The sequence below is a fragment of the Petaurus breviceps genome, unplaced genomic scaffold (assembly GCF_028583685.1).
Source record: "Petaurus breviceps papuanus isolate PSGF00001 unplaced genomic scaffold, PetGlider_PUasm1.0 156, whole genome shotgun sequence".
Lineage (NCBI taxonomy): Eukaryota > Metazoa > Chordata > Mammalia > Diprotodontia > Petauridae > Petaurus > Petaurus breviceps.
In genome coordinates, this window is record NW_027185720.1 from 11,217,073 (window position 1) to 11,230,736 (window position 13,664).

The window sequence follows — 13,664 nt, forward strand, 5'->3', positions numbered from 1 at the left end:
GTGAAGAGCAGGGGCACAGGGTGCATAGTAGGTGTGCTCCTTGGTGAGGAGGGGCACAGGGCACACAGTAGGTATGCTCCTTGGTGAGGAGGGGCACAGGGCACACAGTAGGTCTATGTCTTGGTTAACACTGAGGGTTGCAGGAGATAATCAGTTTGCTTCTTGGTGAGCTCATGTCTGCCTTTCTAAAGGGAAGGCAAGTCCTGCAGCCCCTTCAGCATGGGCATCTGCAGGCATTGTCTGCAGGTCTCTACTTTTCTACCAGGACTGAAGGAAGTGTGGGGTAGTAGGAAGAGCCCTGGGCTAGACATGCCAGCTCATCCTCCCTTTTATCTTCTCTGAAACAAGCTGTGCTTCCGTGATTTGGCCAGTTGTCTCTAGTTCAACCCTCTCATCTGACAAATGAGGAAGCTGAGGCCTGGAGAGGTTGGGATTTGCCTGACTAACATCCCAGAGGTAAGATGCATTGTGGGTGTCAGGGCAGGCAGCAAGATTCCCAGCAGTGTTTCTTTGGTGAGTTCTTTCTTGATGACCTTGAGAGATGTTGCTAGGAATTTGGGATAACTCATTTGCGAGGCTCCTTTAAGGCCATAATGAACTCAGCTGTGCCTAGAGTCATAGGATCACTCATAGCATTCAGTTGCGTACATGTCCAGAGGCTCACATGGGTCAGCCACAGCCCACCCGGACTGCTTGCCCAGAACTAGACCATGTCTTGCCTTTATCTACCAGGCACCCTTCTGACCGGGAATCCCCGTGGTGCCAGGGAAGCTACCTGGTCTCTGTCCACCCTCTAGTTATGCCCTGACTCCCCTGGGGCCCTGCTCTCAGACACAACAGAGTCTTTCTTCTCTCATTTTCCTGGCCACTGGAAGGCAGGGTCTCAGCCACCTCCCGGCCTCTGCCAGGCTCCCTGCCTTTCCCAGCCTCGGCTGCTTTCTGGGTCTGGAGAAGCTTGGATCCAGCCTCCCCCTCAGTGCTGCCAAGAGACTGGGCTGACTCACTTCACTGGGGTGTGGAGGGAGGAAAATGGGAGTCACTCTGTGCCCTGGGACTCAGGGACGCTAAAAACAACGATAGGAATTAGAGCAATGTTGTCGTTCCTTTGGGAACTCCCAAGGGAGGCAGCAAGACGTGATTTAGAGTCCTGCATCCAGCAGGCTTCCAGCTGGGTGACCCTGAAATCACTTTGCTTTCCTACTTTTTTCCATCATCTGTAAAATGGAGGTAACAATAGCATCTGAGGCCTCTCAGGGCTTTTGGGGGTTAAGTCCCAACTCAAATCCCTCCTGCAGGAAACTTTTCCCTGTCCCTCTTATTCTTCTTCTTTGTATATGTTTGCTTTCATGAGCCTGTGAGCTTAAGGGCAGGGCCTGTCTTGTACCTCTCTGTGCATCTTCAGCTCCTGACACATAGTAGGTGCTTCACAGATGTTTGTGGAGTGGCTGACGGACACGGTGCTGCCAGGCCTCGTGCTGCCTTCTGGGTCCTAATATGATCCAGTGACATTTTATCTGTCAGCTGAGGGTTAACTAAGACCTGCATACATGCCTGCCTCTGGGCCTGCAGGCCCATATCTCCAATCAGCATCAGCCATGAGGCCTGCACCCAGGTCCTGCCTCCACGTCCTCTGCTCAGTCGGCCTCAGCGACCCTCTTCCCAGTCCTGCCCCCAGAGCGGCAGGGGACCACTGATGCCACCTGCCCGACATTCAGCAGATAGGAGCTTCAGGGCTTGGTGCAAGGTCACACGGCTCTGCTGGTCAGCTGGAAAGGACCCAGAGGCCAGGGAGTCCATCCCTACCCCCCAACCCTGAGGGCAGGGTCCAAGCCAGGGATGTCCACCTCATGCCAGTGGGTCAGTGCTGCGGAGGCAGATAATGAAGGAAATGGGAACAATGATGCAGATAAAATGGGGGGCAAATGGGCAGGACCAGAGGAGTGGGGGAGGGGTGAAAAAACAGAAAAGAATAAGCATTTATATGGTGCCTACTGTGTGCCCACACTGATAAGCGCTTCCCAGCAACACTGAGAGGTGGATGCTATTATGATCCCCATTTTACGGATGAAGAACTGAGGCAAACAGGGTTAAGTGACTCGCCCAGGGCCACCCAGCTAGTGGCCATCAAGAGTTGGAATTTGAACTTGGGTCTTCTGACTCTAGGCCCAGCACTCTCAGCCTGAGTGGGGAAAATGCCCTCCGCTCGCTGGCCACCAGAATGTGCAGGATTGTGGGACCAGGGGCAGCAGGGCTGGATATGAGGCCAAAGACCAGGGTGCGGCCCAGCCCTGCTGCTTCCCTGTTCTCCTTCGTTCTTGATGAGGCCCGATGGCATCCTGAGGGTGATGTCTGGACTGGCTTCCCTGTGTGACCCTCACCTGGTTCTCTGTAAAATAAGGAGCGTGGATCCGACAGCCCTGGAGGCCCTCCCATCATCCTGTGATAGCGTCTGTACTAGGCACAGCACTGTGACGCTTCTCCTCTGGGACCTTCCATGGGCATCCCATCCTGGGGCTGGAGGATGTCCCCTTCCCCCGGCCCAGGCTGGCTCACCCCGGAGAGGAGGCTCCGTGCCATGAAGGGGCCTAGCACTGACAGAGCTCGAGGGGAAGAGCCGGGGTCCAGAGGCCCAGGTTCCCGGGGCCTGGCGTCCTGTTAGTGGCCTCTTTGGCAGATGTGGGGCCCTGGGGCCGTAGTCAGTGACGGCAGCTTGCATCCTGATGCTGTTCATTGATAAGCATTTCTTAATGTCCCAGTCACTGTGCTGGGTCCTGGGGACACGAGAGCCAGGCCCTAGCCGACACAGCAGACCGAGGGGCCTGGTGGTGCCCTGCCCAGGGCTGCTGAGATAGCAGGAGGTGGAGGCCAGGCCAGACGGTGCAGGCGGCAGCCTCCCTTCCCCCTCCGGGCCCCTGGCCTTTAAGCCAGTCACACGGCTGCCACACGTTAAGGTTTGCCAAGTGCTTCGTGCACACTGTCCCCTCTGCTCCTCCCAGCTGCCCTGGGTGGTTGGCCCTGTCTTTATCCCCATTTTACAGATGAGGAGAGAAGGGACTTGCCTAGCATCACTGCTAATAAGTGTCTCAGACAGGATTCAGACTTCCTGCCTCCAGCCCTGGCTTTACAGACGTCCCAGTGGGTATGGACTGGGCCTGGTTCCATTTTGCAGAGGAAGGAAATGAGGCCCACGGAGACAGGGGCTTAGGCGGTCTGTACCCCACACCCGTGGGTCTTCCACGAGCTGAGATTGTAGGGGCTCCTGTGGTGCCTTCTCTGGCTCCCATTTCCCATCCTGGGCTTAGCTGCATCCTGAACTGCCCCATTTGTCTTTTTCAGAGTCAAGTATGAAGCCCCCCAGGCTAAGGATGGGCTGGCAGGAGCCCTGGATGCCCGACAGCAGAGCACTGGAGCGGTAAGTCTGGCAAGTCCCCGCTGCTCACACGCTGGGCACGGACACAGAATCCAAACAGGGTGTATGCGCAGGAGGCTTCTGTGCCCATGGCTCTCTGCGGTCACTGCTCACCCAGCGCGGCCCCACCAGGCAGGACGCTGGCAGGGCATGTGCCCCCGAGTGAGGCCCTTCTGCTCCCTTGGCCTCAAGCTCATCATCTTTAAAATAGGGAGATTGGACTCAGAGCCCTCTTCAGTTCCCAGAATTCCATCCGTAAACCGAGGATCGTGTGAGGAAGCCTGGGGCCAGAGCTCAGGGCAGACATTCCGATGCCAAGCACGCCTTCGCGTGGGCCACATTCAGGCCTGGGGTCCGGCAGGCAGGCCCTCTGTCTGTGTCACTGAGAGACCAGACCTAGGCATGTTTGCTTGGTCTGAGAGGGGACGCTGGGGACAGAGACAGGGTTATTAGCTCACCTCAACTCACCCTCCAGGGAATGGGCCAAGGACGCATGGGACACCAGCGTCAGCTAGGCCGGCCCTTTCGTTTTACAAAGGAGGAGATAGACACCAGAGAGGGGGCTCACCTTTTTCCAAGGTAACACAGCTCTTGGTGTCAGGACCCAGATGTATGGCAGGCAGAGTATGTGGGGGATCCAGTGACTTGCCCAGGATCACACAGCTAGTACGCATCCAAGGCAGGATTTGAACTCGGCTCTTCCTGACTGCAACACTGGCCACTACTACCTTAAGGCCCAGAGTTTTTACCGATAGACTCTGGCAGGCAGCTTGGGTTCAAATTCCCTTAGTACCTGTATGACCTTGGACAAGTCCCTGCCTTCTCTGGACCTGTCTCCTCATCTGCAAAACGAGGTCCCTTGCAGCTCTGGATCTAGGATGGAGGTCGCTTCCCCTCACAGGGCTGCAGGTTCTGCTCCTGCCAAAGTGTGGAGCCCCTGGGTTCCTCTCCCCACTCTGTGTCCCAAGAAGCCCAATAAACAGCCAGGCAGGAGTTAGTGGAGGTCAGGGGTGGAGGTGGGGTGGGTGTATGTGTATGTGTGTGTATGTGTGTGTGTGTGTGTGTGTGAGAGAGAGAGAGAGGGTGGGGGGGAGAGGGGGGGGGGGGGGGGGAGGGGGGTTCTGGGGGCACGGGGTGGGGGGGGGGGTATGGGTGGGTTTGGGGGCGGGAGGGGGGGGGGGGGGGTGAAGGGAGGGGACGGGGACTTTTCTATATTTGCAAGAAAATGCTAGAAGCAGGGGAGCACCCCTTTATTAGTCCTTGGGGGACGCAGGGAATCTGTTTCCAACCCAATTAAAGGCCTGTCCGTGGGATGGTCACAAAGATGACTTTTCATATACCATCACAGCTGGAAGGGACCTTTGTGGCCACATCTGGTCCAGCAGCCTCCTTTGGCAGAGGAGTTTGCTGAGCCCCAGTCCTGCCCCCATTTCTCAGACTGGCCGGCCAGGAGCACAGCTCAGACTTGGCCTCAGACCCACTGTGCTACACTGTCCCCCTTCCCCACCCCATCCCATGAGAAGTCAGTGCTGATAGTGACCGGTCTTGGTCCCTCCCATTTCACTCGCCCTCTAGTGTACGAGCCCTATCTCCATTTTTACAGATGAGAAAACTGAGACTCAGAGAAGGCTAGCGCCTTGCCCAGAGTCACACAGCTGGGTACATTATAATATCCAGATTGAATGGGATCAAGGACCCAGGCGTGTGGCTCCAACCACGAGGGGATTGGGGAGCCGCCAGGATCATGGCTGTTGGGAGCGAGAGCAGGGCCATAGTGGGCATGGCAGAGGACAAATGCCAGTCATGATTACTGTTTTTGAATGAAGTTTGTGTTACCATTCCTATTTGAAGGACCCTAATAATTTATTTATTTATTTGTTTATTTTTAAGCAATTGGGGTTAAGTAACTTGCTCAAGGTTACACGGCCAGTTCTTTTGTGTGGGTGCCAAGTATCTGAGGCTGGAACTGATCCTGGGTCTCCCGACTCTGGGGCTGGCGCTCTTACTCACTACACCACCTTACCACCCCCCTAATAATTTCTAAAAGGAAAATATATTGGCGACTTCTGTGGGAGGCAAAGCGAGGAGGAAGGGGGAGGTGATAGCTCTTCAAAAGATGGTGAGCATCCCGTCACTGAAAGTATTCAAGTGTAACCACTCATGGGGGTTGTGAGAAGAGATTCCTCCTGGAGCAGGGGACTGGACAGAATGACCTCTGGGATTGTGTGAAAGTTCACACTATCCTGGGCTACCCTCGGAGCCTTGAAAGCCCCAGAATTTTTATACTGTACCCCAAAAGCTCATGAGCTCACTTCTCTTGGAGTTGTTTGGATCCTTGGACCAAGACACCCATTGTTCAGACCTTGAGAGGGTTCTCTGTGAGGGGGCCAGGGGATAGAGCGGCCCCCTCTGCTCCCCCATTCCTTACAAAACGATAAGGTGAATTGAATCAGTCTCCCCGTAGGGGAAGCCTTGGGCTTCCTGGGGACCCCTAGACTGTTGTCTTGTGTCCACCCTGTTTGCAGCAGCCTTCAGTACTAACATTTTCTCAACTAGATGGAAGGCAGCAGTGAGGAGGCCCTCAGCGCCTGGATGGTGAATCAGGGAATGGTGAGGCCGGGCCAGGGGAGCCCAGGACAAGGGAGCATTTGGGGGCATGGCCAGGGAGCCCACAGGGGCCTGCCTCGGTCTGGGCTTGCCTGTGCTGCTCCTCCAGCAGCGTGGGAAGGCGGGTGCAGGCTGCCTAAGGGCTCAGACTGCTGCAGCTGGGTTGGGCTCTTCTGCTTCTGCCTCTGTAGTCCTGGGTATGTGGTGCTTCCTCGGGGTTAGGACCTTGGCCTAGGCTGCCTGGGAATAGGCCTGGGGAGAGCTTTCTCCCTGGGCAGGGCTTTCAAGGAGAGCAGGGCTAGAAGGGCCATGGTGGCTGATGGTGCCCAGGAGGGCCCCTGCTGCTTAGCTCTGGTCCTTTGTGCCTTCTCCTGCTGAACCATTTTTCTGGGGTGATGGCCAGTGGAAGAGACAGTGCTTGGCAATTATCCAGAGCCCAGGGATGAGTGCTTGGTTGAGAACAGTCAATCTGTCTGTCTGTGTATGTGTCTGTCTCCTCCTCCTCCCTTTCTCCCTCTCTCTCTATGTCTCTTGCTGAATGTCTCCATTCATCGCTTCCTCACCGTCCTCAGTCTCTCCCTCTCCCTTGCCTTCTGCCTCTGTCTCCATCTTCTCTGTCCATCTCCCCTTCCCTCTCCTTCCTTCTCCATTCTTCTCTCTGCCTCTCTTCCTTCACCTTTCTCCTTCCCTCACTTGCCCTCCCCATCCCAGTCGACTGTCTCTCTCTCTGTCTCTGTCTCTCTCTCTCTGTCTCTGTCTCTCTCTCTGTCTCTGTCTCTGTCTCTTTCTGTCTCTCTCTCTCCTCCTTTCCTTTGTCCCCTCCCTCTGTCCCCCACTTTGCCTCTCCCCCTTTCCCTCTCTCTCCATCATTGTCCTCCCTTCCCTCCCTGTCTTTTTCCCTCTCCCTCTTTCCCACCTCTCTTTCCCCTCTGCTCTCTCCTTCCATTATTTCCTAGCCATGGTTTATGAAAAAAGACCAGCCCCTTCAAACTCCCCTGCTGGCTCTCTGGCAGCCAGGACCCATGCAGCAACCATTGGCCATGGACATCAGCCTAACACCGTTTTTCTTGATCATGATACTTGCATCCCTTCTAGTCGCTCATAGGGCTGCATTGTGAGCTCTGAGCCTTCAGAGGCATGGGGTCAGTCTGTGGTTCCCCTATCAGAGAACTGGCAGCCAGAGGTGAGGTGGGCGTTAGACATGAGCCACAGTCAGTGTGGGGGCTCAAGCAAGATGGGCACCCCTTTGGCCAACAGCCCCTCAACCTGAAGGGGGCACCCCTGGACTAGGAGGGGTCTTCACCATTGGCCCACGCTGGGCTAGGGCTGCCACTCAATACCTGTCTCCAGACTCCCCGGACACAGCTGTCCATGGGAAGCCCAGAAGCCCCCAACCTTTGCTGTCATGATCCTGCCAGATTGTGTCCCATAATGGTGTGAGCTGGAGGAATAACTCCTCCAGAACCCTCCTATGAACCTTAACCCACCAAGCCAGACGTCCAGGTTCAAGTCCAGCCTCCGAAAGGTCCAGGCTGTGGGACCCTGGGCAGGTCACTTACCCTGCAGGCCAGTGGGGCCAACCACAAATTAACATTGTCATATTGTATTTTTATTTATTTTCTTAAACACTTCCCAGCTACTTCTTAGTCTGGTTGGGCACCTCATGATGTATTGGGTCCTCTTCAGAAACAAAGGGCAAACAGCAATCCGGGTGGAGGCAGCAGCTCTAGATGACTGTCTGAGTCTCCAAGTTGAGCAAAGGTGCCAGCCTCCATCGGTGGAGAGAATTTCCTTACCTGGGAGTTCCCTTTACCAGTGAAGAAACTGGTGGAGCCAACCCTGGGCCCAGGTTTCCTGTCTCTCGACCCCCTGCTCTGACCAATGTCAGGTGCTTCCAGCGTCACCCACAATGCTGTGGGCAGGGGCTCCTCTAGCGTCCGTGGCTTGTAGTCATTCGTCTCTCTCTCCTCGCCTTCCAGATCCCGGTCACTCAGGCCTCCCTCATGGAGGACATCGAACAGTGGCTTTCCACCGATGTGGTGAGTAGCCCCCAGGCCTAAGACTCCAAGTGTCCTGGGCAACAAAGCCTGAGGAGACTTGGTCATGCCCTGTGCTGGTCCCTGGGGGGAGCAGACGAGGAGCCTGGTCCCTCCTAGGGAGGCAGGACCACCAGCCCTTCCCCCCACTTCTGCCATGAAAAGGATGGCAGAACCTTTACCAAGCAGCCAAAGGAAAGGGCAGGGCGAGCCTGAGGAGGGGGGATGCTGGGTCAGAGCTGGACAGGGGAAGGCCGCTGTAGCTGCCTGCCAGGTGTGTGGAGGGAATGGAGGTGGAAGAAGACTAGAATGGGGAGAAGGGCCCATCCAAACCCCCCATCCTTCTAAAGCTGAGGAAACTGAGGCCCAGGGACATAGGGAGACATGCAGACAGTGAGCACCCTGTTGGGAGCCTCCTGTCAAGGCCAGAGGTCAGCAGCGTGACCATAAAGGGCCACTTGGACTATACAGGGCCAAGGCTGGAAGGGGTGAGAGGCAGATTTCAGCTCCGAGGAAGGGGAGATTTCCCAACAGCTCATGCTGTCCAAAAGGGAACAGGGGCTGCCTCTGCCAGCACAGGCAGGGACCCCATCAGGTATATCATTTATGTATGAGCTGGAATAGAGAGCCCCTTGTCCCCCCAACTCCAAGATTCTGAGAGAAGTGGGGGAGCAGGGAGCAGGGCCAGACTTCCAGGGCTCTCTGGTGCCAAGACCCTGTCCTCCTCTGGTGAAGTTGGCCTTGGGGTCTTGGCTGAGGAGAGACGATGAGCCCATCTCCTGCCCTGTCCCAAACCTTCACATCCCTCTTCTCTTGACCAATCAGTCAGCTACAAAGTACAAAGAATAAAATAATCCCTACACCCAGTAAGCTTACATTCTCAAGGGGGCGACAAGTATGTATATGAATGCAGACTGAATGTGTGTGAATCTGTGCACAGGAGTTAGAGAGAAGACAGGGCAGGGGGTGGGGGGAGGCAGGATAAAAAGGCTTCAAGCAGAGGCCAGGCTGAGGAGGGAGGCCATTCTAGTGCCTCATGCAAAGCCACAGAGGTGGGAGATTGCCTGTGATGAGTGACGGATAGAGAGGATGTTTCCTAGGAGGATGAGTCCAGGTTGTGCAGGACTTTGAATTTCAAACCAAAGAGTGTATGCCCCAGTCGAGTGCAGGGAGGGTCCTCAGGCTCTTGGACAGCCCAAGATCCAAACTGCATCTCCTGGGACTTGTGGAACGACTCCAGAGAAAGATGGGTACCCTCGTGGTCTCTGGCCATTGGTTTGCCCTTCTCTCTGCCTCCTCTCCCCTCTCTTCCTCTTCCTCTCCCCCACCATTCGTTATTTTGGGTATCAGTGAAAGCTGCCCGAGGGGTCGAGGGCTCCCTTGGTAGGTAGTGAGGTCCCCAACACTGAAGGTCTTCAGGAAGAAGCTGGATGCCGGCTTGTTGGGGATGCCATGGGGGAGGAGGGCTCCTCTCCATATACATTTGGGGGGGTGGTGTTGATCCCAGAGGCAGACTGGAGGCCGAGTCCAAGCTCTGCCCCTCACTGCCTTCATGGCTTTGAATAGACCCAGTTCCTTTGTACATTCATATAAAATGAAGAGGGTTGGACTTAGCTAACATGCCGTGATCCCATGATCCTTTTCCTTCCTCCTCAGGGAAATGAAGCAGAGGCCTCCAAAGGGGTCACCAGCGAAGGTAGTGGTCTCCCTTCCCCCTCTTCTCCCCCCCTTCTCCTTTCTTGGCACACCCATATAAGTATTGTTTCTTTTAAGGAAATGTTGTGGTTTACTATGAACAAAATTTACTCCCCTCTCCCTTTATTTAAAAAAAAAAAGTTTTATGATGCTTTTTTGGGCATTGCTGCCCATTTTTCCAATACTAACATCCCACTCATAAAAGCCTCCCTTGTAACAAAGAAGAACCATTAGGCAAAAGCAAACCTTTGACCACTTCACCCCACTCCAAGCCTGTAGTCCACCACCCTTCTACTGGGAGGAAATCATCATCATCCTCTGGAGCCATTGTGTCCATCTCCCAACCAACCCTCCTCTCTTTTTTCCATCAAAAGAATTTGACAGATTCCTGGAAGAACGGGCCAAGGCCGCCGAGAGGCTCCCCACCCTCCCCAGCCCTCCAGAAGGGTCGCCAGGCTCTGCTCCCCAAAAGAAGAAGGACAGGGACGATGACTCCCTCTTCGCCTTGTGAGCCCTGGGTTCAAGGGCACTGCACCCCAGGGCCTGGAGGCCCCTTTCCTTTTACCTGCTAGGCCGGGGCCAGGACAGGAAGGTCCCACTGGGCCTCCTCTCCAGCCTCGGCGATTAGGCTGCTTTGGGGTGGTTTGTTAGCTTTTATCCCAGGAGGTAGCATGGGCTGGGCCAGGACTTGGCAAAACTTCGTAGAGGATATCAGTTGTGTCGAGGGGGGCAGGGGCTGTGGGGCCTGGTATCAGGAGGGTGGGTGCTCAGCAGTCCTCTGGCCTCTTCCTTCCACTCCCCCTCTAACCTCTACCTCTGCTGAGTGTTTGTGGCATAATTGACGCCCTGCAGTTTCTCGTAGTCTCCACCTCTAGGCTGACTGCTTCTGTCGACCTCCTGTGGTCCCCTCCTCTCTCAGGGCATCTCTCTTCCATGTACCTCTCCCCAGGATGGCCTCCTCTGCCCACCTGGCCCTTAGCTTGAGTTCTCAGTCCTGTCTGAGAATCCCCATCCCAGCTCACCCTCAAGGATGAGTGGGGCCAACGTTGTCCCCCAAGCATCCTCATAAGGTTTATGACGCTTCTCTGAGATCCAGCTCTTGGACAATCGGTCCCCCTTCCTTCCAGCCCCCAGCAATGCTGCACACGGTTTCAATTCCTCCCTTCCTAGGCTGACCCTGGACCCTTGGTCCACAGAACGACAGAGGCCCACATGGGCCCCTTTCTAGCTGCACAAAATCCAGGTACCAGAGCGCACAAGTGAGGGCCGAGGCTCCGCCAGCACCGGTGGTCCCTGCAGAGCCATTGCACTTTCAAGGGTGAGCCTGGGCTCCCCTCAGCCCCCCTGGCCAGGTCTGACAGCTGTGCCTTAGAGCTCCCTGCTCATAACACCCCTCCCACCCACCACACCCACTTGTGTCTCCTCTCTTCCTGGGGAATGGGAGTTAACATCAGGGCAAGGCCCCACCACCAGGCAGCCTCTCCAGCAACCAAGAACACACACAAAGTGGGAAGAAATGAGGGCCCAGCAAGGCCGGGCCAACTCAGAGGCATCCATGTACCTGGGAGATTGGCCTTTTGTGTATTCCATATTAAAGGTGGAAAAGCAATGTCTCCAGCCCTTTGTTGGCTCAGTCCTTGGAGGGGAAACCTGGACCTGGACAGGGCAAAGACCATCCCAGGTGGTGGGGCAAGCCTGAGCTGCGCGGGAGAGCTCTGGGCATCACCCAGAGGTCCCTCAAGCATGACGTGATCGTAGCCTGCCAGCCAGGCTCCCTGCCCACCATGAGCCTTGGAGACCCTGTCCCAGGTCACACAGTGGGTGGGGCAGCAGGGCCTCCAGCAGATGTGGCGGGGCCCTCAGAGCCCACCCAGGCCTGCCCAGACCCAGCACCTTCAGCACCAGCCGACTCTGTCCGCCCTGCTCCCCCCAGCCTGGGCCTTCACAGCGGATGGGACTCCTGGTGCTTGACTCCTCTGCGTGAGTCTCACAGCAGAAGAGAACAGAAAAGGCAAGGGAAATGAGTAGTAGCTTCCCCTGAGCTATGTGCAGAGTGGAGTGGGCTTCCTTGGTGGGTCCTAGCGCCCTGTCCCTGGAGGTCTGCAGGCGGGGAGCCCCTGCAGGGATAGACACCGGGGAGGAGTTTTGATCTGGAGAAAAGCTTCCGAGGTCCCTTGTGCCTAACACAAGCTTACAAACACTGACATGCTAAAATGAGAAATGCTTTTATTAAGTGCTTACTGTATGCCAAGCGCTGTGCTAGAAGCTGAAGATACAAATAGACAAGTCAAGCAGCGCATGCTCTCACAGAGCTTGTGTTCTAAGGGGGCACCCACACCCCCCAGGCTCTTCAGGGTGCAGCAGCAAAGCCAATGGCAAGGCACTGAGTAACGGTCAATCCGTCCCCCCTCCCACCATCTCACATCAGCCCTTCTTGCCACCCCCACAGCTGCCTTCAGGCCTCCATTCCCTCTGAACTGGACCTCTCCCCCTGCCCGCCTCCATAAGCTACCATGTCACTGCCAGACCCAGTAGCCTCCAATGGCTCCATTCCCTCTAGGACCAAGCACAAAGTCCTGTGGCCTTCACACCCCGGCCTCAGCTTCCCTTTCCAACCTTATTACACATCATTCCTCTTTAAGCACCCTATGGTCCCACCATAATGCCTGGCCCACTTCTCATCTCCACTCCCTCGTGCCTGAAATGTACTGCCCCCTGACCTCTGACTCAATCCCTAGCTTCCTTCAAGGCTACACAGATTCTTAAAGTAAGGGTGGAACAGACATGGTTCATAGATGTTGGAAGACATTTTTCTCTATCAGGGATTGGACTGGCTGGTCCCAAGGGACCTTCCAACAGGCCTCTTGTGGGTCTTCTATCAAGGATCTTAACCTAGAGTTCATGAGCTATTTGTTTTGATAAGTCTAGACTCTGAGACGTTCTAATTTTGATCACTGTATTTTTATGGAATGGATTTTCCTTTCTTGTATTTGCTGCATTTAAAACATCCTTTAAAGACCATCAAAGGGGTCCATGATACACAAAGTTGAGGACCCCTTTTTTCAGAATCAGGCCTGTGGCTTCGTTGTTGTAGGGAACGCCTCATACCAACACATCAGCCCCTGCTTTGTTATGGAAAGTGCAGAGCTAGCCCAGCCACTAAAAGATGAACTGATTGGCCCAGGACCTCACAGCCAACACATGACAGATTCAAACCCAGATCTTCCTCACTCTGTAGCCATCTCTCTCAGCTTCTCAATGAGGCAGACACTTGCCACAAAACTATCATGTGTGCATTTCATGCAGCAGCTGTTGAATGAGGTAATCCACATACACAAGGGTAAAGCACGAACTGAGATTGCTTTCTTTTAGCCTCAAAAGTCACGACGTTTCTTTACATTTTGGCCATTTTGAAAGAGGTGCTTGAAAGACATATTGCACCCATCTGCCTTAGCGATCCTGGAAATCATCCAGACTTTGCTTCCCAACTCATGAGCCACTGTGCTTAACAGTGATGCTGTTAGGGCTGCTGAGATGGGCAGGGTCTTCACTCCTGCACTAGTAATGATCCCTCGTTCCCTTAGAGTCTCAGTCTCAAGAGGTAGAAAGGACCTCAGAGACCATCCCATCCACCCCTTTCCTGAATGAGGGCCCACACAGCAACAGAGCCTTCAAATGGACATTCAGTCTTTGCTTGAATACATCTGATGAGGGGAAGCTCACTACCTCCCAAGGCAGCCCATTCCACTCCGGAACAGCTTCCATTGTTGGGGAGTTCTTCCTCAGAGCAAGCTGAAATCTGCCCATTGGCAGCTTTCCCCCTTTCTTCCAGATTTGGCACCATCACTCCTATCTACACAGCAATCCTTCAGATAGTTGAAAAGAGTCAGCATGCCCTCTGTCCACAGTCTTCACTT

At 54.9% G+C, this 13,664-nt stretch overlaps 1 protein-coding gene across 6 annotated transcripts in view; it reads left to right on the plus strand.

The window, feature by feature from the left end:
* TOM1 (target of myb1 membrane trafficking protein) overlaps positions 1-11,360 on the plus strand; it is a 49,874-nt gene extending 38,514 nt beyond the window's left edge. For 2 of the 6 annotated variants that reach the window (XM_069082036.1, XM_069082032.1), the window contains 5 exons: positions 3,337-3,412; positions 5,966-6,019; positions 7,996-8,055; positions 9,709-9,751; positions 10,122-11,360. In XM_069082036.1, coding sequence (XP_068938137.1) covers positions 3,337-3,412; positions 5,966-6,019; positions 7,996-8,055; positions 9,709-9,751; positions 10,122-10,258 — 370 coding nt within the window. In that variant the 3' untranslated portion in view covers positions 10,259-11,360. The remainder of the gene's footprint in view (positions 1-3,336; positions 3,413-5,965; positions 6,020-7,995; positions 8,056-9,708; positions 9,752-10,121) is intronic. The other 4 variants (XM_069082037.1, XM_069082035.1, XM_069082033.1 and 1 more) reach the window with 3 other exon arrangements.
* The last annotated feature ends 2,304 nt before the right edge of the window (positions 11,361-13,664 follow it).